The 16,826-nt window shown below is 40.4% G+C and overlaps 1 protein-coding gene across 6 annotated transcripts; it reads left to right on the top strand.

Annotated features, from left to right (window-relative positions):
* Positions 1-397: 397 nt before the first annotated feature.
* On the top strand, positions 398-16,060 carry DDX3X (DEAD-box helicase 3, X-linked). Of its 6 annotated transcripts, none has more exons than XM_021716190.1 (17): positions 398-776; positions 3,776-3,833; positions 5,328-5,375; positions 7,007-7,139; positions 8,048-8,206; positions 8,290-8,389; positions 8,797-8,932; positions 9,393-9,478; positions 9,690-9,788; positions 9,893-10,053; positions 10,450-10,594; positions 10,679-10,823; positions 11,706-11,887; positions 11,983-12,100; positions 12,452-12,533; positions 13,111-13,250; positions 13,419-16,057. In XM_021716190.1, exons 1-17 carry the CDS (start codon positions 732-734, stop codon positions 13,496-13,498), a joined length of 1,917 nt encoding a protein of 638 aa, XP_021571865.1. In that variant the 5' UTR covers positions 398-731; the 3' UTR covers positions 13,499-16,057. The 6 variants fall into 6 exon arrangements, with proteins under 6 accessions (XP_021571865.1, XP_008063567.1, XP_021571866.1 ...); XM_008065376.2 differs by having other exon boundaries at positions 12,380-12,533; positions 13,114-13,250; XM_008065375.2 differs by having other exon boundaries at positions 437-776; positions 12,380-12,533; positions 13,419-16,060.
* The last annotated feature ends 766 nt before the right edge of the window (positions 16,061-16,826 follow it).

Here is a 16,826-nt window from a genome sequence, read left to right as displayed (position 1 = left end):
CTCCTCTTCCCCTTCCCTTCCTCCCCCCCATTCCGAGCATTCTATTCAAGTCGCCGTATACAGCTTCACAAAATGGCCACCGCGCGCGACACCTGCGGCCACGTGACCTGCCGCCCTCTCGCTGTCGGGCCCCTTTCTGCCTAGCTCCCATGTCGGGGAGGCTACACGCGGAGGGCTGGTTAGAACCGGAGAAATCCCACAACATCTCAAAGCCCGGGGACTGAGAGAAAGAGAAAGGGAGAGTGCGACAGAGAAAGGAAGAACGAAAGCCGGGTGCATAGGGGAGGAAAGAAAAGCGAAGAGGCCTTGGTTGAATTTAAAAGCTTTGTAGCTGGCGGAAAGCGGGAGACAAATTCTCGCGAGATCTCGAGAACTCCAGGCCTGGGAATAAGGTACCGCGGAGAACAGAGGAAGGGAAAGCTCAAGCGAAGGAGGCCAGGATTTGGCGCTCTGGGCTCTGAGGCTGGACGACGGGGGGCGGGGGGTGACGGAACTAGGAAATCCCGCGAGGTTAGGACTGAGAGCGCGCAGTAGCCGGGCAGAAGTCGTAGCTGCCGGGAGAGGGAGGTGCACGTCTTACGTGCTGACGTAGCAGTCTTTCGAGTGGGTATATTAGGTCCGTGGCCGCGCTGTGCGCTCCAGAGCCGCAGTTCTCCCGTGAGAGGGCCTTCGCGGTGAAACAAACACCAGCTCAGCAGCGGAAGACTCCGAGTTCTCGGTACTCTTCAGGGATGAGTCATGTGGCGGTGGAAAATGCGCTCGGGCTGGACCAGCAGGTGAGCCGCAAAGAGCCGACCAGGGTGGCCGCTGCATGAATACCTTCCCTGACCTAACCTGGCTTATGGCGCAGCGTTAACGGGCACCTTTCATTTCTATTTCCTGGATGCCTCGGGCTGGCGAGTGTCCGTGCCCTGGGGTTGTGGGGGGGACAGGGAGGCGGCAGGAATGTTGGTTGTGACTGTCGCTCGGGCCCGGGTTGGGCCCGCGGTATTGTCCCCGGGCAGAGCACAATGGCGGCTTTTGTGTGTGCGTGCGCAGGCGGGCGGAGGGGGGTGCGCGCGCTCTCACGGCGACGCGCACGCGCGAAACCCGACTGATCAGTGACCCGTGGGGGGTGGGGGGAGTGCGCAGCGCGGCGGTACGCTAATGGGGACCCTTTTCGCCTGGAGGCTTCGGCCCTCGCCGCTCGCGCAGCCTGGATTCCTTTCCTGGAGGCCCGGCGGCGTCCGGTGTTTGCACGCGAGCTGAGGATGGAACGCGGCCCTGGAATGTGGGAGGGGGCGGCGCGGGGGGGGGGTGGCCTTGGTTCGGGGGAATGGCGGCGGCCTCTTTTGTGTGGTACTGGGCGGCGCTATGGCCCGCTAGTGGGAGAGGCCTGGGCAGCGGGCCCCGGGCGGGCGAGGGCCTGGTAAAGGAGGATGGAATGGGCATCTAGTTCCTTCCGCAGGCCCTTTCGCTTCAACCCAGTTTCCGCAGGGTCGTCGCAGGCACGGCGCCGCGGCCCGGGAGGCCGCGTTTCCGGAGTGGAAAGTTTTGTGACGCAGAAGATTCGGGGAGGAGTGGGGGCGGGGCGGGGAGGGAGTAAAGGGCCGCTGCGTGCGCCTTGGCGCCGGGCTCTAGAGCTAGAGGTTGAACGCGGCGGGAGGCGGGAGACATCAGGGAGGTTAGGGAGCCAGCGCGGCCCTTTCCTTCTAATTTGCCCCAGATAGTATGGCGAATTAGCCAAGGGCCGCGCGTTGTTTTTCTTTCTTTCTTTCTTTTTTTTGGGGGAGTGAGGGGGGCTGTACCACGGGTTATATGAGTGTCTTCATGTTAATGACTTTGATCCAGAATTCGCCAGAGTAGAAATACCCGACTCGAGGGCGAATTAAACGGTTTTGTTGGCGTGGTCCTGCTTGTGGAGTCAAATTTTGGAGTAGGTCAGAGGCCCCGAGTCTGTTGTCTTAACCAGAATCCCCTCCTCTAAGGGTTTGGGGATAGAGAAGAGGACGTGTGATCTGAGAAGGGAGGGGGGGTTATGGGCTTTGGTGGCAGGAAGTCTGCATCCCTCAGCAACAGTGACACTAGGCTTCAGATAAGCTCTTCTGTGGGATGTTTGGAGCCTTTAAATAAACTTCTGCCTACCGTGATTAGGAGATAGGGAGTTGATTTCACGAACTCCAGAATAACCGAAACGAAGTATAGTGACACAAATGCATTGAATACAGACTGTGATGTAGTCATACGTGATTTTCTTTTTTAGGGATTTAACGATCTGCTCCTTTGGGGGCATTTTCTCCCGTTGATGAACCAATTATATTAAATCCTCCATATTGTGGACACTTCATATGTTGAATAGAACCTAGGTATTTTTAAAATCAGATATCAGGAGCACAGGCTATCCCCAGTTTTAACATTTTCCATATAGAAGGTGTCTTTTTAACGATTCTATGTAGCAATGAGCCTTGTTTAATTTTTAAAATTTAACTCGGAAGAATTATGCATTCAGGGACTCAAATTTGTAGCATTCAAAATAGTAGCTGAGAAGATCGGGACAATATGACCTTAACAATTTACACAGACGCATTTAAAGTTACTGAGTTTATTTTGCCACAGTGTAAAATTTAAAACAAAACCTGGCACTGTAATTGCAAAAAATAAGTTTGTGTTTTATCTGTGCTTTAAAGTATCAGTTTGTTAAATGACTGCAGGGAGAAAGCATGGCAGCGTTTATGCTAATAGAAATTTTGGAAATAAGGTACCTGAAGTCTTATATTAATCTTATTTATTTTAAAGGCATAACATCTGTTTGCAATTTTCAGCGACTCCACTGATGATGCTTGCAGCTTGGCAGTATCATATTGAGCTTTTAACGCAGGATTTCTGAAAAATGTTATGGCATATAGCATATCTATTTTGCAAACAGGTTGTGACTTGGTCTTTTGTGACCTTTTTTGAAAAAACGGAAATTCTTTTCCCATTTCCCATGTACAGTCGTCCCCGGGTCCTTCCCTCCCCCTCCCCCAAGATAGCATGTAACCTTTTTCTAGAATGTTGACTTTTGTGCTACCAGTATAAGGGGATGGGTGGAAATAGAGATTAAAGGCAGTGAAATGCCCTACTCTACTCTTCAAGAGTATTGAGTGCTGGCTGTGCCATTTATTGTCTTTGAACTTATCTTAAAGTAGAATAAATAGGTAACTGCTTCAGGGTTGTACTTAACATTGTTCTCTGTAAGTGGCAGATATATTGCTAATATTTTGTTCTTAAGAGTACTAGCCTGGTTTAAAATACTTGTGCAGTATTTGGGGATGAAGGAATTTGAAGCTTGTCCTGACGTTCTTTCAGGTGTGCTTTTTAGATTTAAAATAATTCCAAGTAGAAAATTGGTGGCATTGAAAACGTTTATGACTGGCACTAAAATGAATCCTTTAGTTCTTTGACATTTAAAAATAATTTTGAGATTCATTGTTAACTAAGTTTCAGCTAAATTAGGAACTTGTACTATGGAAAATGTTGCATTAGGAATGAATGGATTAAATTTAGGTGTACTGACTACTGGATAGCACCAGCATCTTGGTTTGCTGCCTTCTGCAGTATATACAGTACTACTATTTTGCCTTTGCTTAGAGCTTTACAGACTTCAAAGTCTTAGTCACGTTCTCATTAAGAATTTTTTTTATCAGCCCTGTGTGGTAGACAGGGCAACTATTTGAATGCAGTGCTAGGATGTGGTACTAGGAAGTGCAGGTCGCACTTTGGCACAGGAGCTGCTAACCATCTAACTCTCTTCTAGTTTGCTGGCCTAGACCTGAACTCTTCAGATAATCAGAGTGGAGGAAGTACAGCCAGCAGTAAGTAAAACATTTTATGGATTTATTGAAATATTAAAGCCCAATATCTTGACATTTTATTGGACTTACTAAATTTAAGAAATTTGCCCTCAAATTTTTGCTGTGTAAAGAAATATAGACTTAGTGTTATGTACAATTACGTAGTATCTAGTGATCAATCTAAAGCACTGTGGCCTTTCTGATAATAAAAGATTGACTGGTTCTGTTGAGTAAAGCAGCTATTAAAAAGAACCTCATGCAGTACACAAATTATCTGTAGAAGAATTTGATTATGAATTTTGAGCCCAGTTTGGAGGTCTTGGGGATGTGACTATTCTTGTTAGAGTGAACTGATTAGAATTAAACTCAGTTCAGGGAGCACGTATTTCATCAACTGCAGCTATTCCTTTCTCCTGAAGAACATGAAGCCTACTAATATGAGAAGACTATAATGAATTTGGGGGTGGTGATTAGGAGTTTTCAATGTATATTGTCCTTTTGAAAATTAGATACAAACGTTTTCTTTAAAAGAAAGGGCTATTTGGAGAATTGTTCGAGGTTAGTATTAAGGTGGAGGATCCTGGTGGTTTATTTGGCATAGACCTCTGCTTCAGCTTAGGTCTTTTCCCAGCTCTTAAAATCAACAGTGAGTATAGGCTGTGATGTGGCCTCATTTTTGGGCAAGAAGAGTCTCACTGGCACAAAATTACTTGATGCATGCTTTAAATTTCACCTTATATTGTCATGCTAAGAATCTTTTAGGAATTGATTATCCTAATAGATTTTTTTTTTTTTTGAAAGCGGGATTTATTGAGAGAACAGAAAAACTCCCGCAGTGGGAGGGGACCCAAGGGGGTTGCCCCCTAATAGATTTTAAAAAAATAATCCAGAAGTCAAAAAGAAAGTTAAATGGCAGATTTACTAGTAATTAAAGCAAGTCGACTTTCCTTTATTTGAATTTACATATTTGCTTTTGCTTCTCATCCAGAGTCTAGGCTGTCTTCTGGCCAGCTTTCATAACTGTTGACTTTCCTTAAACTCGGCAAGCCCCAAATTTAAACTCTCAGTTCGTACCAATCAGCTACTATTTGCAGCTTTTCCACATATATTTATTGTGAATTTTGAAACTTAATAGCATAGAAGCAAAAGACTCTTGATGGTTGTGTTATTTATTAATACTTAATACCGTAAGTGTTCCTCTTAGCTTATATAACAATTCTCATAAGTCATAGCAGACCTTTAAAAAACATTTTTAAGTAACCACTAGTGGCTTAAATGTATTTTATTTGTGGATTTCAAGAATTAGATTCCAAATTAAGTTTTTGCTTATCAAACTTCTTAGCATTCTCCTTTTGAAGCAGTAACTCATTAAATTTAAATTCACGTTTCTCTCTAGTCAGATTGGAAGGCTAGAGTTTTTTTTTTAAATCCAGGACCGTTTTTTCATAGCAAAAACTTTGGTAAAAACTCAAATGGAAGGTTTTTGGCATTTACTTTTATGTTATTTTCTCTTAGAAGGGCGCTATATCCCTCCTCACTTAAGAAACAGAGAAGCTACTAAAGGTAAGTCCTTACAAGCAATTTTGTAAGTATAATTCTTGCTGCATTTAGAAGTTAGTCACAGCTGAAGGAAAATGAGGCAACTTGGAAGTCTGTAAACATTGTGTCCTATGTATCCATCAGGACTGGTTCAAATATTAAGACTTACTAACTTGGGAATAACTATTGTTAAACACAGTGGGGTATTATGCATTCCTATGTCGAACTCTTCTGAGGCAGAGGGCACGGTTTTGTGTCATTTCACTAGCTTTGTACTTAATCTAATCACTCAAGCATGGTTTTAGCTTGGAAGAGGTTGGTCTACTGTGTAAACCAAACCAGTTATTTCTGTCTTGCAAAGATGCCTAAATTGAAGATGGGCGTATCATAGAATAGTTAACAGTTTGGGCACGTTCCTAGTAAGTTGGGAACGATTCTCTGGCTTCATCTTGCCTTAATTGCTGCTTTTGGCAGGCTTTGTTCAAAATGTATTACAACACCTGATGTCTTTTCTCATTAAGTTGGTAATGTAGTGACAGATATCTAGTATATGTTTCATATTATGAGACGACTGTTTGGGTGCTGTATTATTCCATAAAATTCGAAGGAAAAGGGAAGGTCAGGAAAACTATTTAAAGGTCAAGAGGTGGGAAGATACGGAACAAAGAAGGCAGAATTGGAAAGATGGAGAGATGGGGGAGGCCCACCCAGTTTGCCGTCGTTTTCATCTCCCTGTGTAGTCTGTATTAGTGTCACTGTCCCTGGCAATGCATGGATATCTACGATTTCTGTAATCTTGTTCTTTTTAGGTGAAGTTACTGCAGAGTTTGTCTTTATCATCACTGGTGTTCTCAGTATTTCTTAGCATATACAAACTGGAATTGATCCTCGTGTTTAGTTAGTGCTTTTTTCCCCCTTTTTGTTGCAGTGAAAGGAATCAGAAGCAGTAGAGCTGGACGAGATATAGCAATCTAATGTAACTCTTTATTGCTAGCAAAGGCTGTTGGTGATGTGGCTGGGCTAATGGGGAAGGTAGAAGGAAAGTAATTCAACTTAAACTATCTCTATTTAGTGAGGTGTTGTTGAAGCCAGTTAAACCCTCTACTTGTCTTTAAATCTTTAAGTGTATGTCGTGTACAAAGCACTGTTCGTGTACGTTTTACTACTGAAACTAAAAATTGTATATTAAACCAAGTAATCTGACACTTTAAGAAGAATACCGCCTCTAAGAAACATGAAGCAATGGTAACTTTCCTAGTAAACTCATTCGCCACCTATAAAGTGAATGGAAATGAAATCATGATGGTCATATAAAGTAATCATTGTGCTACAGGCAAGAGTATTGACCACTTAGAGATAGTATTCCTTCAAGAACATTCTTAGGCTGTCAGATTGCTTGATTTGGTACACAATATGTTCTGGTGGAGGGAATTTAAAATGTAAAAAGCTGTGTACTGGTGTAAACTAGCTCTAAATCTTGGTTCTCTTCTAGTACCATGATAAGAATACCTTGAGATTGAACCTTGAGCCCACAGAGATAAGATAGAGTCAATACAGGCTTTCATATTCAGAATGATTGATACTACCTCAACATAGTTCCTGTTTCTAATTAATACAATAAAATGGGTTTGTGTTTTTTTTTTTTTTAACTGAAGGATTCTACGATAAAGACAGTTCAGGGTGGAGTTCTAGCAAAGATAAGGATGCATACAGCAGTTTTGGATCCCGTAGTGATTCAAGAGGGAAGTCTAGTTTCTTCGGTGATCGTGGAAGTGGATCAAGGGGGAGGTAAGTGATTTCTTGTCTTCTCACCTTACATGTGTACTGTAGTATTTTAGGATTGGTGGTTTTTAATTTGGTAAGTCCTCATCCTGACTATTTAGGTGTTAAGCATTTTGTCTGTTTAATCATTGTATTTTCTTAGCTGTAAGAGGTCTTTGGAACCTGTGACATAGAAAACATAGAAATTAGATGAAAATATGGATGTGTTCTTTGGCATAATGAAATCAGTTATTTTTCTATTTGTTTAGTTGTGTATGTTCTATTGGAAACAGTAAGCTCATCTAGTGAATGGCCTATTTGGTTGGGAATTTTGTGGACTCTCTGTGACAATTTTTAAACACCTTATATTTTTGATTACACAAGTGTGGTGAACTGACCCCATGCGCCTAATAGCTGTGGTTAGTCCTGTGTCCTGATTTTTCGCAAACAGGCCTAAAACTAAAAACATCTTAATTCAGGTAAGGTTTATTTGTTTACCTTTTATCCAAAATCTGTCACACAGGTGAATTGTCCTTAAAGTGACAACCTAGTATAACTAGGACAATTGATATTTGGTGTGCTATTTTCTTTTATAAGTACTTTAAATGAAGGTGTGAGCTATGTGCCAATTTTAAATATAGAAGACTTGCTTCTTAATTTGGCATGTATGAGGCCTGTTTAGGCTGTATGACTTTATAGAAATAGAAAGGAAGATACTGATTTTAGAAAATGAAGTTATATAAATGCAATATACAATCTGGTTAATTAGGGAGCCTTATTTGTCAAATAAGAATAAGACAGAACTGGACTGTCAATATCTTTATAGTTAACCATAATAAATAATTTAGCTAATCTCCAGGTAGAGTTCTAGATAGTAGTAGGAATCTCACAGTGGTTAAATGATATGATTCTGATTAATTGCTCATGCTGTTCAGGTTTGATGATCGTGGACGGAGTGATTATGATGGCATTGGCAGCCGTGGTGACAGAAGTGGCTTTGGCAAATTTGAACGTGGTGGAAACAGTCGCTGGTGTGACAAATCAGATGAAGATGATTGGTCAAAACCACTCCCACCAAGTGAACGCTTGGAACAGTAAGTTTTTGAAATGTATGTTAATTATGATGAAGCCTTATTAGCTAGTATACGAAATAAACTTAACAATCTTTTGATTTGAGGGAACTCTTCTCTGGAGGCAACACTGGGATTAACTTTGAGAAATATGATGACATTCCAGTTGAGGCAACAGGCAACAACTGTCCTCCACATATTGAAAGCGTAAGTATTTTTGCTTGACCTTTTTAGACAACAGAGTGAAGTGTAAATATTTTCATGCTACATCAGAATGAGATGAGCTTCCTAAAGGAATATGTAGAGAGACCAGACACTTCATAGGTTTGTGGAAAGAAAGAGGTAGAGTTCAGTGTCACCATTATGAATCTTTCATTACCTGAACTAGAAAATGGGTCAAATATGCTGGGATTACAGGCGTGAGCCACCACACCCAGCCAATCTTCTCCACTGTGGATTAAGGCTAGAGGTTGGTTTTTCTCAAAATGTAACATGATTTTACTTGAGATTAAAGCAACTGTAAACTAAATTGTAAATTGGCTGTTGGTTATTTCCATTTTTAGTATAAAAGTGACTTCAGATAGCATTTCTAACCTAATTGAATTTCTTAACAGTTCAGTGATGTTGAGATGGGAGAAATTATCATGGGAAACATTGAACTTACTCGTTACACTCGCCCGACTCCAGTGCAAAAGCATGCTATTCCTATTATCAAAGAGAAAAGAGACTTGATGGCTTGTGCCCAAACAGGTACGCTCAGTTGATAAAAGTAAAACATTTTCACACTTTATCCATAAAGGACCAGACAGTAAAATAGTTTTGGTTTTTGTGACCTGTGGTTTCTTGCCAACTAACTACTCAGCTCTGCTGCTGTAGTGTGAGATGCCATCGATGATACATAAATTATTAGGCATGACTATATTCTACAAAGTTTTTTACTTACAAAATTAAAACAGACTGGGTCTCAGTTTACTGACTCCTGTTTGTAGATGGACCAGCATCACTTTTTTTTTTTTTTTTTAAATGTGAAAGATACGCAATCTGAAGAGAAGTCAGAGTATGAAAGTCACTTTTTAGAAAATTAATTGGGGCATGAAGTAAAATTACTAATTACTATTAATAACAGCAGTTAAATAACACTGTCATCAGCCAATGTCTGTTCAGAAGTAATGAGCAGCTGTTTTTTTTTTTTTTTTTAATTTTAAAACAGGGTCTGGAAAAACTGCAGCATTTCTTTTGCCCATCTTGAGTCAGATTTATTCAGATGGTCCAGGCGAGGCTTTGAGGGCCATGAAGGTAAATGTGTCTTTTTAAAGTGGAAAATTACTGTAGAGTTTGATAGGTGGTATTGAGAGAGCTTTCTAAATGATGCTGAAACTTCAGTTTGTCTAATAAAAAAAAACAGGTTTCAAGTAGGTAATCTGTAAGTTACAAAAGGCAATTATGTTGTGATGAACTTTTTTAAAAGGGTGGTAGAGTTAACTTGTAAATTATTTCTGTTTCTTAGGAAAATGGAAGGTATGGGCGCCGCAAACAATACCCAATCTCTTTAGTATTAGCACCAACGAGAGAATTGGCAGTACAGATCTATGAAGAAGCCAGGAAAGTAAGTATACATCTCAGTGATTATTAGCGTTTTCATTGTTTCTAATGAAATGTTTTATGACCATGTAAAAATCTGGACCTTGAAGTTGATTTCTTTGCTTACAGTTTTCGTACCGATCTAGAGTTCGTCCATGTGTGGTTTATGGTGGTGCTGATATTGGTCAGCAGATTCGAGACTTAGAACGTGGCTGCCACTTGTTAGTAGCTACTCCAGGACGTCTAGTGGATATGATGGAAAGAGGAAAGATTGGATTAGACTTTTGCAAGTATGTTAATTTTTAAACGTATGGGGTGCAACGTTAATTTTTAAAAGTTAACTGGCCATTATGGCATTAGCATTGTCTAAATTTTAAGATTGACAAATGATCTGTTTAGTCATCTAGCTTATAAAAAGTTTGTTCATTGTAATTTTAATGTTGAAAAGTCAGTAACTTTTTAGTAGATGCTGAGAATGATGAGCTCATGGGATAGTCAAGTGAGTAAGAGCTAATTTGACTGATCTTGGGATGACTTAATCTAGTGGCACATAGTGCTGTGTCTGTCAAATCATGCAGTATGAGAAATGTAACTTAATGAATATGTAATTATGGATATAGCCATACTAAAATCATCTCTTGACTTCTCAAGTTCTGAACTCAGTGTCTTTTTTCATGACGTAACAGATACTTGGTGTTAGATGAAGCTGATCGGATGTTGGATATGGGGTTTGAACCTCAAATACGTAGAATAGTTGAACAAGATACTATGCCTCCAAAGGGTGTCCGCCACACTATGATGTTTAGTGCTACTTTTCCTAAGGAAATACAGGTACTGTTTGATGATGCAAATTTCACGTATTTAGAAATTTGCTTGTCTCAGATAATTTTTAAAAACATTTGTTTTTTCTTTCAGATGCTTGCTCGTGATTTCTTGGATGAATACATCTTTTTGGCTGTAGGAAGAGTTGGCTCTACTTCTGAGAACATCACACAGAAAGTAGTTTGGGTGGAAGAATCAGACAAACGGTCATTCTTGCTTGACCTCCTAAATGCAACAGGTAAAATTATGAATAATTTTAGCATTGCTCTGGTAGGAAGACCGCATGAGCCTAGGAGTTCCAGGTTGTAGTGTGGTATGATCGTGCCTGTAAATAGCCACTGTCCAGCCTGGCAACATACTGAGGCCCATCTCTTTAAAAAAAAAAAAACTGTTTGATCACCTTTCTTTCCTTCTTCATCAAAACATTCTGTTAAAATGGTCTATTCATTTGGAATACATATATATTTTACTTAATTTTATTTATTTTTTTATTTTTTGAGTTGGAGTCTCACTCTGTCGTCCAGACTGCAGTGCAGTGGCACACTCCCGGCTACCGCAGTCTCAACCTATTGGGCTCCGGTACCTCAGCCTTCCAAGTAGCTGGAACTACAGGCGTGCGCTACCATGCCTGGCTAATTTTTTGATTTATTGTAGAGATGAGGTCTCGCTAAGTTTCCCAGGCGGGTCTTGAACCCGTGGGCTCAGGCAGTCCACTCACCTCAGCCTTCCAAAGCTCGGGATTACAGGCTGAGCCACCGATCCCGGCTAAAATACATATATATTTTAAGTTGACACATAATTGTACATGTTTATGAGGTTATACGATACATCCATCCATGTATGCAATGTGTAATAATCAAATCAGGGTTATTAGCACATTCATCTCACACCTTGTGTTGCTAGCCTTCAAAATCTTCTCTTTGAACTATTTTAAAAAATACAGTAAGTTATTGTTTACTATAGTCACCCTACAATGCTGTAGAACATTAGAACTTATGCCTCCTATCTAGCTGAATTTTGTATCTAAAACAGTCTATTTTAATTCTGTATTTGCATGTTTACTGAGTACAAAGAGAACTAAGCCATATTAGTGAGAAACCTTGTAACTTTTCAATTTTAGGCAAGGATTCACTGACCTTAGTGTTTGTGGAGACCAAAAAGGGTGCAGATTCTCTGGAAGATTTCCTGTACCATGAAGGATATGCTTGTACCAGTATCCATGGAGACCGATCTCAGAGAGATAGAGAAGAGGCCCTTCACCAGTTCCGCTCAGGAAAAAGCCCAATTCTAGTGGCTACAGCAGTATGTATAATATTCTTATTTCTGTTTAAGCTCAGTATGTTAAAATAACTAGCTTTCTTATAAGTGGGCCATACCTAACAGAAGTTATTTTCCAGGTAGCAGCAAGAGGACTGGATATTTCAAATGTGAAACATGTTATCAATTTTGACTTGCCAAGTGATATTGAAGAATATGTACATCGCATTGGCCGTACAGGACGTGTAGGAAACCTTGGTAAATGTTTGATTATTTGATAGTCTGACTGTTTCCATTTTTCGTTGTGATGCATGCAGTAAAGAATAATATTGGAATCTATCCATTTCCAAAGAATGCAGTTAAAATATATCTTAACAAAAGAGATGGATTAGGTTTTGCTCAAAGTACTTTGAACTGGTGACATGTCAGATTGCAATCCTTTTAAAAAATATTCTTGATTTTCTACATAGGAAAGTAAGAATACTAAGTCACTTTACGAGAGACCTTTGCTTATGTACTTTTTTGGAACCCTTTTAGGCCTAGCCACCTCATTCTTTAACGAGAGGAACATAAATATTACTAAGGATTTATTGGATCTTCTTGTTGAAGCTAAACAAGAAGTGCCGTCCTGGTTAGAAAACATGGCTTATGAACACCACTACAAGGGTAGCAGTCGTGGACGTTCTAAGAGGTGAGGTGTAGGTGGCATGTAATCAGGAGGATGGGTGTTTGTTGACACTTCGTAGTTGTCTGCTCTGGGCTGGGCTCAGCGGCTCACCTGTAATCTCAGCACTTTGGGAGGCCTAGGTGAGTGGATTGTCTGAGCCTGCGGGTTTGTTCTGGCCCAGGTAACTGGGTAAGACCTCATCTCTACAATAAATCAAAAATTACCTGGGCATGGTAATGCACGCCTGTAGTTCGGCTGTGTGGAAGGCCGAGGTGGAAGGATAGCTGGATCCCAGCAGGTCGACGCTGGGGTGGCCATGAGCGTGCCACTGCCTTCTAGTCTGGATGACGGGAGTGAGACTGCAATTCAAAAAAAAAGCTTAATTTTCTTAGGCTGCCTAGATTCTTTGGATAAGGCACTAAGCTAGCGTCAGCCCTTTACTACTAAGGCCTTTGAAACCACTGGTAAGGAAAACAGGGCTGGGAGGGGGAGTTGTTTGAATGGAGAAGTCAGATTGGTCATTGGGAAGGTTTAATAAGAATCGGGTTACTTAGTGGACTTTCGGCTTCATGTGACCTAACATACATCTCTTTTCTTACAGCAGTAGATTTAGTGGAGGGTTTGGTGCCAGAGACTACCGCCAAAGTAGCGGTGCCAGCAGTTCCAGCTTCAGCAGCAGCCGCACAAGCAGCAGCCGCAGTGGTGGAGGTGGCCACGGCAGCAGCAGAGGATTCGGTGGAGGTAGTGCTCTTGTCTTGGGAAAGACTTTTTTTTCTTTAGGCGTTGGGAAAGTTCAGCACTGTAGGTTGCTTTTTTAACTTTACATCAAAGTACTTAGAGGGGAAGGGTTTTGACTATTTAACAGTGGACGACTTCATTAATTTCTGTCTCTCTCAAATCTCTCATCAGGTGGCTATGGAGGCTTTTACAACAGTGATGGATATGGAGGAAATTATAACTCCCAGGGGGTTGACTGGTGGGGTAACTGAGCCTGCTTCGCAGTAGGTCGCCCTGCCAAACAAGCTAATATGGAAACCACATGTAACTTAGCCAGACTATACCTTGTGTAGCTTCAAGAACTCGCAGTACATTACCAGCTGTGATTCTCCACTGAAATTTTTTTTTTAAGGGAGCTCAAGGTCACAAGAAGAGATGAAAGGAACAATCAGCAGCCCTGTTCGGAAGGTGGTTTGAAGACTTCATTGCTGTAGTTTGGATTAACTCCCCTCCCGCCTACCCCCACCCCAAACTGCATTTATAATTTTGTGACTGAGGATCATTTGTTTGTTAATGTACTGTGCCTTTAACTTTAGACAACTTTTTATTTTGATGTCCTGTTGGCTCAGTAATGCTCAAGATATCAATTGTTTTGACAAAATAAATTTACTGAACTTGGGCTAAAATCAAACCTTGGCACACAGGTGTGATACAACTTAACAGGAATCATCGATTCATCCATAAATATTACAAGGAAAATACTTATTGCGGTAGCCTGCATTAGGGCTTTTTGATACTTGCAGATTGGGGGAAAACAAGCAACAAACGTCTTGAAGCATATTAATGGAATTAGTTTCTAATGTGGCAAACTGTATTAAGTTAAAGTTCTGATTTGCTCACTCTATCCTGGATAGGTATTTAGAACCTGATAGTCTTTAAACAAGCCATTCCAGTCATGATGAAGTGATGTATGGATACACATGCATACATTCAAAGCACTGTTTTCAAAGTTAATGCAAGTAAATACAGCAATTCCTCTTTCAATGTTTAGGCAGATCATTAATTATGAGCTAGCCAAATGTGGGCATACTATTACAGGGAACGTTGAAAGGTCTGATAACTTGAAATAGGTTTTTAGGAGAATTCATCTACTTAGACTTTTTAAATGCCTGCCATAAATGAAATTGAAATGGTAGAATGGCTGACCACAGCAATGACCAGCCCTCGTTAGGGCCCTGGATGATTTTTGGTCTAATAACGCATGCTAGTGTTGATGTTTTTTGGTCAAGAGGGTATGAACAGGAAGAATTATGCAGCAGGCTTTATTTTAAATGCCGATTCACATTACTCTGTTCAAGCTGCGTTGAGATGTTAAACTGGCTTACTATAGACTTTGTAAAAATGGCTCCAGAAGAGTTACAAACTGAAATCTTTGAGATCACACAGGTTGGAAATATGTACATAACTGCACAAGGTGTCAATTCTGCTCTACAGTGCAGTTTTAGTCAGTTTTAGTTGCATAGGTTTCCATTGTATTTATAGTCTGTTTATGCTAAATCTGGCCAAAGATGAGCATTGTCCACCACTAAAATGCCTCTGCCACTTGAATTCTGTGCTAATTTTGTGGCCAGAATGCGGTGATCAAAACGCTCAATCTTTTTACAGTGGCATAGGAAGACGGCAAAAATTTCCTAAAGTGCAATAGATTTTCAAGTGTATTGTGCCTTGTTCTAAAACTTTTATTAAGTAGGTGCACTTGACAGTATTGAGGTCATTTGTTATGGTGCTATTTCAATTAGTCTAGGTTTAGGCCCTTGTACATTTTGCCCATAACTTTTTACAAAGTACTTCTTTTATTGCACATTCAGAGAATTTTATATATATGTCTTGTGTGCGTGTCCTTAAACTTCCAATCTTATTTTGTCTCTTGGAGATTGTTGAACGCAGCTTGTCTAGGAAGGGGATGGGACTAGATTCTAAAATTTATTTGGGACCATAGGAATGATAGCTGGGAAGAAAACTATTTGCACACGACAGATTTCTAGATACTTTTTGCTGCTAGTTTTATGTAATATTTATTGAACATTTTGACAAATATTTATTTTTGTAAGCCTAAAAGTGATTCTTTGAAAGTTTAAAGAAACTTGACCAAAAGACAGTACAAAAACACTGGCACTTGAATGTTGAATGTCACCGTATGCGTGAAATTATATATTTCGGGGTAGTGTGAGCTTTTAATGTTAAGTCATATTAAACTCTTAAGTCAAATTAAGCAGACCCGGCATTGGCAGTGTAGCCATAACTTTCTGATGTTAGTAAAAACAAAATTGGCGACTTGAAATTAAATCATGCCAAGGTTTTGATACACTTGTCTTAAGATATTAATGAAAACACTTCAAAACACTGATATGAAGTGTCCAGATTCTCAGATGTTTGTTGTGTGAGTTTTGTTTAGTTGTGTGTATTTTTTTTTTCAGTGAATGTCTGGCACATTGCAATCCTCAAACATGTGGTTATCTTTGTTGTATTGGCATAATCAGTGACTTGTACATTCAGCGATAGCATTTGAGCAAGTTTTATCAGCAAGCAATATTTTCAGTTAATAAATAAGGTTTCAAAAATTAATGTAAGAATGGATTTAAACTTGCTGAATGTAAAGATTGAACCTCAAGTCACTGTAGCTTTAGTAATTGCTTATTGTATTAGTTTAGATGCTAGCACTGCATGTGCTGTGCATATTCTGATTTTATTAAAATAAAAAGTTGAACTGCACAGTCTCCTTTGTTGTTGTCAATTGTGGTTTATTTTCAGAGGTGAAAATAAAGTTGTGCTCTTAATTTGAATTGTAAAATGGAATTTTTTGGTTGCCGTCCAGTGCTATTTTTTGAGATGCCTCTTGGAAATAGTATTATTCTGGTACCATTAAGTGTTGGTAGTGAAAACTATGGAGATGGTGTTCGTTTGAAATAGAGTGAAATGGGATTTTTTTTTTTTTTTTTTGGAGTCAGAGTGTCATTCTGTTGCCCAACCTGGAGTGCAGTGGCGTGATCACAGCTACTGCAGCCTTGACCTGCTGGACTCAGGCATTCCTCCTGCCTCAGCCTTCCAGTTAGCTGGGACTATGGGCATGCACCACTGCACCTGGCTAGTTTTATTGTAGAGACAAGGTCTCTCGCCATGTTTCCCAGGCTGGTCTCCTGGGCTCAGGCAATAATTCCGTCTCAGCCTCCCGAAGTGCTGGGATTACAGGCATGAACCACCATGCCTGGCCTGAAGGTAGAAAACTAAAAGATCCTTATTGATGTACAGCATGTATTACAAATTGGTTGATACTTTTTAAGCAACTTAATTGAGGTGAGAGTTTCTGTCCTTTGAAGTATGTGATATGAAAGGTGGTCAAGCAGTGGGAGAATTCAGTAGGGTAAAGCGAACAAGTCCATTAGTAATCCAACAAGTGATAATAACCACTTAGGGATCAAGGATATATTTGAGCTAGGAACAGTGGTGCACACCTGTAATCCTAGCTACGCAGGAAGCTGAGATGGGAGGCTCACTTGAGGCCAGGAGTACACCAGCTAGGGCAACATAGTGCAACCTTGT

Source organism: Carlito syrichta, unplaced genomic scaffold (assembly GCF_000164805.1).
Source record: "Carlito syrichta isolate Samal-C Ts95f unplaced genomic scaffold, Tarsius_syrichta-2.0.1 Scaffold308260, whole genome shotgun sequence".
Classification (NCBI taxonomy): Eukaryota; Metazoa; Chordata; class Mammalia; order Primates; family Tarsiidae; genus Carlito; species Carlito syrichta.
This window is presented reverse-complemented; position numbering and strand designations above follow the sequence as displayed.